Source organism: Aplysia californica, unplaced genomic scaffold, assembly GCF_000002075.1.
Source record: "Aplysia californica isolate F4 #8 unplaced genomic scaffold, AplCal3.0 scaffold00633, whole genome shotgun sequence".
In the NCBI taxonomy this organism is placed as follows: Eukaryota; Metazoa; Mollusca; class Gastropoda; order Aplysiida; family Aplysiidae; genus Aplysia; species Aplysia californica.
Genome location: NW_004797903.1, coordinates 398,567 through 409,875, shown reverse-complemented (window position 1 = coordinate 409,875; position 11,309 = coordinate 398,567). Strand labels below are relative to the sequence as shown.

Here is an 11,309-nt window from a genome sequence, read left to right as displayed (position 1 = left end):
AGAAGTTTCATTCAGATATTTAGATTCTAGATATGTTTCACATGATCATTGGTCGTGGCAAGCTGGAAAATAATAAAAAGGGGGTAAGGAATAAGAAGCAGGGGGCGGGCAAAAAAAATTTAAATTAATAAGAGGGGGGTAGGGGGAGGGGGGAGGGGGCACTTATTCGATATCTTAGAGTAACCGTACAGTTCTGAAAACATGCCCACACTTCTCAAGTTGAAGACAACAGTTCTGAGGTATTCAAATCTTTCACCTCTCAGCTATAACTGTATGACATGCATAAAACTTCTGAGTCATTTTTTGCCCGCACCGCATCCAGGCAATACTTATCGATATCATTTATGCGTCACTTGCATTTTTGTATTGATCAACACCAACGAATTTCTGACTCATGGACCCACACAGTCTTCACAACACTCTTCTTACAACTACTGACAACTTCTCACAAAGACTAGAGTCTGTTGCAGATCTCTGAAATACCCTGTCAGGTCATTCAAGGGTCATCAAATCTTTTCTTTTATTCAAACTTCAGCTACAGACATTTCTCTTCTCACATTCATGAGAGATATATAAAATATATATATTATATTTGTAGCGAGAACACAATGCAGTGTTTATGTGTTGCTGTGCATTTGTCAAACCCTCAGAAACCGTGTTCTTTCATCGGGGTTGAGCGCTATAAATATGAATGTCATACATCTAATTATTCAAAGTCATTCTATCTTCTTGTCACACCAACTGTAAGCTTGAGAGCTACATAAATGCCAGGTATAATTATCTATCATTCTACCTGTCTATCTGGCTGTCTTACCCTGTATAAGGTCAACTGTTATACAAATGTCATACAAATATTATTATTTCAGAGTTTAGAAAGCCAATAACGGCAGCACTTAGGTTTTGAAAGCTCCATCAAAATCACGTTCACACTTCTTCTATCAGCGCTAGCTAATGCAGTTTCACTCGCTCGTTCACACGTTTTCTATCAGCGTCAGCGAATGTTTCACACCCATGTTTTTTTTAAAAGCTCCATCAAGTTCACGTTCACACTTTTTCTTCTGTCAAATTCAGCAAATGCAGTTCATGTTTCACACCTACATTCACACTTCTGTCAGCCTCAGCTAATGCAGTTCACTATTCGCACTACTTCTGTCAGCGTGTGTGTTGGTGCGTTCAGCGTGTGTGCTGGTGCGCTCAGCAACGCGCGCAGTGTACAGGCTGGGCTCGTGTGGCAGCAGGATGCGGTGTGGGTAGAAGGTGTAGTCCGTGGAGTAGCGCAGCAAGTTGGTCAAATTGGACGTGTAGATGTCGGCGAAGCGCGCCAGGCGGCGGAAAAAGTAAGTCGGGTTGTGGTAGGTGCGGAACAGGCTCCCAAAGTGAGGGTTGAACAGCGACTTTGTGAACACTCTGGGGAAGGGGGGGGGGGGGGGGGCATTGGAGAAGGTTAACAATAGAGATGACAAAACATCAAAGAAGGTTAAAAATAGAGAATACAAACATCAAAGATTAGAGAAAAAGAGAAAAATTAAATAAGGTTATGAGATTGTTTGTTTTAGAAAGAGTTTTACGACACTTGCAACACAATAAGGTGATATAAGTGGCGAAGATTAGAGGTGTTACAAGAGAGTAATAAACACAAAAGAGAAGGAGGGGAGATAAAGACTATAGATGTTTGATGGGAAAGAAGGAGCAAACCACATTGCTATAAAATAATCTAACCCAACTTTCAAAGTAGAAGAGTTCTGGAGATCAGTCAATAACATATGGCCGACTAGTAAACATGACGTTGCTTTTTTGTGGCCTTGGACTCAGTGTGTCTACATCAATGTCCAACTGATTACTCCTGATCCTACAGCCACCAAAACCACGACTCACCTTAGTTCACCACCACCCCAACTCACCACTGTTCACTAGGGGCGGGCACGAGACGAGCCGAGTACTCGTATCTCGTGGGAAACGCCCTTCCCGTCGCTTCCCGGGCACTAAACTACTGCTCGGTACGAGACGTGATACTGTTCGTTGGCTTGACATAACGAGTAACAGTAACGAGAGTGAGAGAGTGAGAGGCGAGAAATGACAACGCAGACAGTGCCACCCATCACCATGCCGTCCTGTGTGTGAAACTGAAAGGGAGGGGAGAGGGTGGCGAGACGAGGCGAGTGGGGAGTTGATCAGGGCCTAGGCCTAGGTCTCCCTACCTTCCTTCACCGCCTGCGCCTGTGCAACAGGGCAAGCCTAGTTTCTAAGTTTAGATCCCCGCCACGATCAGCCTTCCCGCTAAACGAGTTGCTCGTTCTGTGGGGCGAGAAGAGAAATCTCGGCCACGGCCGGCTTTCTTGCTGAACGAGTGGTTCGAACTGTGGGGCGAGAAGAGAAATTGGTCACGAGATGGGAAGTATTTCTCGTTCTCGGGACCGGTCTCGGCGAGAAGTAGGTCAGCTTCTCGGTCTTCTTGCTCGGGAAGGAAAAAGCGCTTCTCGCCTGTCTCTACCGTTCACCAACACCCCACAACCACAACTCACCACCGTTCACCACCACCTCACCACCATCACAACTCACCACCGTTCACCACCACCACCACCACAACTCACCACCACAACAACCGCGACTCACCTGAGCTCACTTCTCTCTGCCAGCCAGGCCTTGATCATATCCTTGCTCTCCTCGCTGTTCTGGTGCTGCGGAAGAACAAGTTTTTGTGTTAGTAAGATTTTACGGCGCTCGCAACTGCATAAGGTCATATGACCGCCAAGGGGTGGATGTCAACAGAGAAGTCCAAACGGGGAATCAGGCTTACTCTGCTCACCTCTTTAGCCTCAACAGCACAAAGTCTGCTTCGACTATCAAGGCATCCCGGAAATAGCGGGTCACAACAGAGTGACAAAAATACAAATGAAGTAGAGGAAAAATGACGATAGTAAGGATGAGGAAAAAAAAAGCAGCAGTTCCCCCTATGTTGTTCCAGCACAGTATGAGCATAACAATGATAAATCACAAGTCAGTAGCACCCCTCGGGAGGGGGGGGGGGCACTTTAACCTTCAGTGTCTTAAGTTTTCCCCAATTATTACTCTCTAGAATCCTGACTTTTTTTCAACAGACTGTTAAAAATGAATCATGGTGTCGTTTTCTAAATAACTTTAATACACAAATTTCTTTCAAATTTTCGTACAAGGTTGATTAATGTACTGGCTACCCCTGCATGCAACAGTGAGTCAAAAAGTAGGTCAAGGTGACCTTGAGACTGAGCACTGTTGACCTAATAATGAAATGTACTCAGGTTGTTTATGGCTGATCAGCAGAATCGATCGTCACATGATTGTGGTACAGCTCCAAACAGAATCGATCGTCACATGATTGTGGTACACCTCCAAACAGAATCCATCGTCACATGATTGTGGTACACCTCCAAACAGAATCAATTGTCACATGATTGTGGTACACCTCCAAACAAAATCGATCGTCACACGATTGTGGCATGCCTCCAAACAGAATGGATTGTCACATGATTGTGGTACACCTCCAAACAGAATTAATTGTCACATGATTGTGGTATGCCTCCAAAAAGAATCAATTGTCACATGATTGTGGTATGCCTCCATACAGTCTTTACAGAGTCCCTTGTTGCAAGCTGGGCAGTCGGTGGTTGTTCACACTGGTTTGCCGGACTTTGTGTTATATCTTTGCTTCTTACACTGAGCGCAGTCAGGGGTGGCTAAACCTTTCTCAAGATGTTCTATTCTGCAGAAAATATTCAATAGATCTAGGCTCTGAGTCTAGATCTAACCTAGATCTAATATTTCAGACAGACCTTAGATATCTGTGAGATCTCAGAACTAGACCTTGCACCAGTGTTCTTTTCACAATCATCATCTGAATCGTGACTTCCCATCAACTGTTCCACATCAAAATCCTCCTCAATTGACATGTCTGACTCACTGTCTTCAACACCACTGTCAGGAATGTGAAATAACTCAGAACAGATTTCGCCATGAAGGATCAGGCAACTCACCGTCAGATAAATCCCTCATCTCGCTTCTTCCAAGCCACGAGCTCTCTCCATTCAGTTATCCAAACTTTCTACAGCGCAAGCAAACTTTAACACAATTGTTTCCCTTGACACAGGCAGCACAAAGTAGAGTGCGGTCAAAAATTCGTGGTGCGACTTATTTTCAAATATCTCCTCAACCAATTGAACATAGGTTCTCCAATTTTTGCACACAGATTTGTATCAGTTTGTCTTAACAGATCAACATTTTCGTAAACACCTGCAAGCTGTATAGTAGAAATTTTTTAAATAAATACTAATTAAAAATCCAAGTGGGTGGTATCTACAGATTTTTAAATGTTTACAGCTGGGGCAATATTGCTTTTAATAGCAAGTCTGTCAGGTTTTTCTAATCGGGACATTATGCTTATTGAACGCATGTCTTGAGAGCCATTTGTGCAAAAATGGGTTCACTTTAACAATAATTTCTTGTAACAAGTTTTGCAAGTAAAAATTGTCTTTGATGAGCTGTAATGTAAGCTATATGCATAATCAAAATGTGTGTGAGAAGTGCTGTAAACAATCTCATTTTACGCGTGACAGAGATTTCAAGTATTTTATATAAATTTATGAAGAAACATTTTTTAATCTAGCCCCAATTGTTCTAGAAAAATATGACTTAGTTAAGACAAATTGATACACACTGCTATGCCAAGTATGAATGACATTGATTCACCCGTTAAAGAGATATTTGAGGATAAGTTGCACCACGAATTTTTGACAGCACTTTCGTGAAAACTGGAGTCAATTCAGGGCAGCGGTCTTCAGCGGTACAGGATTCTAGGGCGGCAGCATATAGCAGCGGTATAGGACGCTAAAGGTTAACATCAGCGAGTCCGTGAGGAGCAGTACAGGAAAGCAGAGAGTAGGCTACATATTGACAGACACAGAGAGTAGGCTACATATTGACGTACACACAGAGTAGGCTACATTTTGACAGACACAGAGAGTAGGCAACATATTGACGTACACACAGAGTAGGCTACATTTTGACAGACACAGAGAGTAGGCTACATATTGAGCGACAACCTTCACAATGTCTACGACATTCAATTTACTTTGTAACAGGGAGTTCTTTCATTGGGTGAAGAATTCCCAAAACAGGTTCATTAGTCGTGATTTAAAATAACACATTACACCGTAAGGGTCTGGGTGTGAAGTTTACCCCTGAAATCCAAAGCAAGCGGGCGGTTTCGGGCGAGTTAGGTCACTCTCAGGTGTTGAAGAAGAGCAAAAGAGTTATCGGAGGCCTACCAGACGTGGGTGGGTCTCTTTATCTACATACATCGGTGGACATACCTGTATCTCATCAATGAGTCAGTGGACATACCTATATCTCATCAATGAGTCAGTGGACATACCTGTATCTCATCAATGAGTCAGTGGACATACCTGTATCTCATCAATGAGCCAGTGGACATACCTGTATCTCATCAATGAGTCAGTGGACATACCTGTATCTCATCAATGAGTCAGTGTACATACCTGCATCTCATCAATGAGGTGTTGTATGAGTCAGTGGACATACCTGTATCTCATCAATGAGTCAGTGGACATACCTGTATCTCATCAATGAGTCAGTGGACATACTTGTATCTCATCAATGAGCCAGTGGACATACCTGTATCTCATCAATGAGCCAGTGGACATACCTGTATCTCATCAATGAGTCAGTGGACATACCTGTATCTCATCAATGAGTCAGTGTACATACCTGCATCTCATCAATGAGGTGTTGTATGAGTCAGTGGACATACCTGTATCTCATCAATGAGTCAGTGGACATACCTGCATCTCATCAATGAGTCAGTGGACATACCTGTATCTCATCAATGAGTCAGTGGATATACCTGTATCTCATCAATGAGTCAGTGTACATACCTGTATCTCATCAATGAGCCAGTGGACATACCTGTATCTCATCAATGAGTCAGTGGACATACCTGTATCTCATCAATGAGTCAGTGGACATACCTGTATCTCATCAAAGAGTCAGTGGACATACCTGCATCTTATCAATGAGTCAGTGGACATACCTGTATCTCATCAATGAGTCAGTGGACATACCTGTATCTCATCAATGAGTCAGTGGACATACCTGCATCTCATCAATGAGGTGTTGCAGAGCTATGAGCCAGCGCACCGATGACTTGTACACCGGAGAGTTCTGTTTGCACACCTCCGTCTGTGCCACATAGGGGTGGGGGAGGAGGAATGGAAGAAAAACAATGTATTAAATAGAATTTTTAACAAATCAAGTCAAGCCACCTAACTGGATACATTTGTTTTTATCTTGATACACACTCAGCTTACAAAAACATAATTGTGAAGTGGGCTGACAAAATGAGTTACTTCTCGGATTCAAGTCCTATGGAAATAGATACATCACGCTTAAAAGTGAAGTTTTTACAATTTATTAGTATGAAACAGAGAAAGGCATATTATAGTTAAAGAAAATGGCATAAACAGAAAATCTACAAATTTGACCCGTGTGTCGATTTTTGGCCAATATCTCCATTTGTGGATTGCGAGAAGTAACTCATTTTGTCAGCACGCCTCACAAATTGTGTCACAACACAGCGGAATCTGGCACGCGTCAGTTTCCGGGCATAAATAAAGTTACTGTTATAACATTTTAAAGTTTGTGCATTTGTCTAACTTTTGAGGAACAAAAATCCCCATCTATCTTTGATAGAAGTTGAGACGTTTGTGATTGAAGGAGGTGGGGGTCAATTGGTAGTTGAGGTAAAATTAGTCAGAAAAATGGCGGCCAAAGTTTGGTGAATTCCAAAGTTTGAACGTCATTGGAAACTGCAGATTTACACATATAGTCAACAAATTTACATTATTTACACACACTGTCGACAAATTTACATTATTTACACACATTGTCAACAAATTTACATTATTTACACACATTGTCGACAAATTTACATTACACACACTACATACACATTGTCGACAAATTTACATTATTTACACACATTGTCGACAAATTTACATTATTTACACACATTACACATACATTGTCGACAAATTTACATTATTTACACACACTACCCACACACTGTCGACAAATTTACATTATTTACACATACACGTCGTCCACAAACTGTTCAAATGTTCTCAGCCCAGAAGGTAAAATTGTTCAGGAGAGAGAAAAAACTTTCAGGTTTTAAAAAATTGCATCTACACTATGGAACTACTGTTTTTCTTTGTTCAACATTTAGAATTGAAATCTTGACAAAATAGTTCTCTGCAACATGTGAACAGACATCACAGATTGAGAAACTGCAGACAAGCGACAACACCTCACCTCCAGCTCTGGGATGATGGCTCCCGTCCTCCAGCCAAACCGTAAGGAAGGGTCCTGGGACAAAACAAAACATGCGATTTTGACTTAAGTTTTCGTAAGGTTTTACGGCGCTCGGAACTGCATAAGGTCATATGAGCGCCAAGGGGTAGATGTCAACAGAGAAGTCCTTACAGGGAATCAGGCTTACTCTGCTCACCTCTCTAGCTTCAACAGCACAAAGTCTGCTTCGACTATCAAGTCACCCTGGAAATAGCGGGTCACAAGAGAGTGACAAACATACAAAAGAAGTAGAGAAGAAAATGATGATAGTAAGGGTGAGGAAAGAAAAAGCAGCAGTTCCCCCTATGTTGTTCCAGCACAGTATGAGCATGACATTGATAAATCAGCCCACATACTCACAATGAGATCACTGTACACGTGGTCCCCAAAGTACAACACCTTAGGCCCATACCACCCACCACCCACCCACCAACCACCCACAAACCATCCACCACCCACCCACCAACCACCCACAAACTATCCACCACCCACCCACCAATCACCCACATACTCAAAATAAGATCACTGTATACGTGGTCCCCAAAGTACAACACCTTCAGCCCATACCACCCACCACCCACCCAGCACCAAACACCCATCCACCAACCACCCACATACTCACAATGAGGTCACTGTATACGTGGTCCCCAAAGTACAACACCTTCGGCCCGTACCACCCACCACCCACCTACCAACCACTCACAAACCATCCATCACCCACCCACCAATTACCCACATACTCAAAATAAGATCACTGTATACGTGGTCCCCAAAGTACAACACCTTCAGCCCATACCACCCACCACCCACCCAGCACCAAACACCCATCCACCAACCACCCACATACTCACAATGAGGTCACTGTATACGTGGTCCCCAAAGTACAACACCTTCGGCCCGTACCATCCCGTCATCTTCTGTAGTTCGTGGAGATTGCCCTGTCAGGTGGGGAAGAAAGCGTGAGTCATCGTGGTGAAATCAGACGCTCCTCAAACTGTGAGGATTTTACAGGAAAACGTTGAATAAAGGCACAAAAAATACATTGCAGTTTCCAAAGACTCTCAAGCTATAGAAGCCACCAAACTTTGGCAGCCATTTTCATGCTAAATTTACCTCTGAAGCCATGCAAACCCCACCTCCTTCGATGGCAAATATCTCAACTACTATCTAATGTAGATGGGTAATTTCTTCATTGAAAGAAGACAACTGAACAAGCTTTAACACTTTTCACCCACGGACCAGGACACAGATGCGGTACATGCTATATCACACCGGAGCCGATTGGCGTCCCGTGGGGACATAGTGCTAAGATGACACCAGAGACTCCACATGTACAAAAACTGAGGAGCGTCTGGTTCCACCACGTCGTGAGTGACACAAATAATGAGTTGGATCAGTACGACTCTCACTACACAACGCATCAGTTCAGATGGTGTACAGCATCGCTCCGTTGTTCACAGTCATAACAAACATCTACCACACCTCAACAAATCCAGTTTTAGTTTTATAAGAGTTTTACAGCACCTACAACACAATTACGGCGAATATGGATGATGAAAGATGTTTAACATGAAAGAACAGTCAAACCCCAGCAGAGCACCCACCGACCACCTACCAGCACGGAGAGAGACTAACCTGATGGTAGACCACCCCCTTTCTGAGCTGACTGATGGTAGACCACCCCCTTCCTCAGAGAGAGACTCACCTGATGGTAGACCACCCCCTTCCTGACTCACCTGATGGTTGACCACCCCCTTCCTGACTCACCTGATGGTTGACCACCCCCTTCCTGACTCACCTGATGGTAGACCACCCCCTTTCTGAGCTGCGTGACGCGGCCCCACTCGGGCGCCTCAATCTCTGTGTTGTAGACTCGGAAAGGCCTGGCAGAGACACGAAGGACACACACTTTATCACAACATATAACAATAATAATAAATGACATTTATGTAGTCCTCAACCCCGATTAAAGTACACAGGCTCTGAGCGCTTTACAATACAGTACAACGTACAACAGTAACATAAAACGTTGTGCTCTGACTAAAAGAAAATTACTCCAAATATTCATCTTATTACTTTAAAAAGAGAAATGACTTCAGCTGACATTTGAATGAATTAAAAGATTTCATCACTCTTAACTCATTCACTACGCCACCGGCGGCTAGAGAACCAATCTTCAATTTTAGCTTGGATTCTATTCCAATCCACATATCCATGTTAATGTAAAGGTCATAATATAATGTTGACTTCCGCGTCAAGCATTTCCACTGAAAATCGGAAATTTAGATTCAGTTTTGAAACGGGATTTCGTATTTTATTCGACTCTGTTTTATCGCGATGCCAAAATTATAGCCCGGACACCAGTCTTAGTAATTTTACACAACAAAATCTATCATTATTTTGCCCACTAAAGAAATGTAGGACTCTTTTTTATAATATTGATATGACTGGACTCATATTGCCAATGCACTGTTATTGAGAAATCAATATTTTTGAGTGCTAGATCTGGTCTAGATCTAAATTGTCAAAATATTTTTTTCTCCCCAAAATCACTACTTTTTTGCTGAAATTACACATGGGATGTCCCTCCTACAGGCCACACGACTTGATGCAGACAGACACATGTGTCTCCCCGCGACACCCCAGGGTACAAGCAGAAGAAAAAAGTAAAGTAAGTACACAAAAAGTGACACTCAAGACATGTATAGGTTTATTCCAAATGCAATTCTGAATAATTCCATATAAGATGCGAGTGGGTTTTTTTCTGTTTGTGATCGTTTTCAAGATTATAAAAAAAAAAAAATTTTTCAATATCGGATGTTATGTTCAAAATGTACAAACATTATGGAACGTAGGTAAATAACTGCAAACTTTTCAATATTTTCCAGTTCTATATTCATTTATGGTTATTTTGATGTTTCATTTGACTAGGTGCAAACATATTTTTTGAGTTTCACCAAAGATTACTAATCTTTTATTTTCAAATTTTATCTGCATCCAATCAAAATTGTGTTGCATAATCGTCTCTTACAGGAACCATGGTTGAAAAATACATAAATAAATATTACAGATGTATTCTACAAACCATACTGGAAATATTGGTATATAAAATGTTGATATTTATTTGAATTTGTGGCCCCAAAGACCTTTTAACTGCCCACTAGTCATCATCTCATTCGCCCTTCCGAAAAAAAATTCGTCCACAAGCCGAAAATAATACGTAGCGAATGAGTTAAAGTACTTGGCAAAGCATTCCAGATCTTGGGGCCTTGATATTCAAATGCATTATCATTCAAACATTTGTGACATAGGGTGGCCAACGAGTACACAATTCTTTTCTCAACAGGAAGCCAATGCAATGTCCGTGAAAGAGGTTTACAGACAATATGCCAACATATGGTATGGCCAGTGTGACACTCTGACACACATCACTTTTCAAAACGCCTTATGGCATAATCTTACACAAAGCAGTTAACCTAAATTTATCAAAATTCAAAATTCTTAATCTGTGGTATTGGTTTTATTTGCTCAAGAAATATCTTATCCTTATCATAAATGTTGAAAAAGAAGTGAGAAAAACTACAAAACATGGGTTGATCTACAATTGTTACAGAATGAAAGTTTTCTCGTCTCTCCTGCAAACTTTTCCTCCATGAGCCTAGTACATTTTATCAACCTGTCGATATCATTCAAATTCAAACCAGATCTTACAACGCATGATCCAAGCCAGTTTAATCAGGTTTTTTAAGTCTTTTTTTTTAAAGATCTAGTATTTACACCCCAATCAACACAATTTTGATCATTCAGGAGCGGGCTTCAGCCCTGCTTGTCAGAAAGACATCCCAGCAGACATTATTGTACAACCCACTGTGCACTTTCTTCGTGGAAATGTGTTACCCTTCCCCCCC

The 11,309-nt window shown here is 41.9% G+C and overlaps 1 protein-coding gene across 1 annotated transcript in view; it reads right to left on the bottom strand.

Annotated features, from left to right (window-relative positions):
* Positions 1-513: 513 nt before the first annotated feature.
* Positions 514-11,309, bottom strand: part of LOC101849493 (5'-nucleotidase domain-containing protein 3) — a gene marked incomplete in the record, with an annotated part of 22,382 nt that continues 11,586 nt past the window's right edge. The window contains 6 exon segments of the mRNA XM_013087741.2: positions 514-1,407; positions 2,614-2,678; positions 6,145-6,231; positions 7,363-7,416; positions 8,253-8,339; positions 9,200-9,284. Coding sequence (XP_012943195.1) covers positions 1,122-1,407; positions 2,614-2,678; positions 6,145-6,231; positions 7,363-7,416; positions 8,253-8,339; positions 9,200-9,284 — 664 coding nt within the window.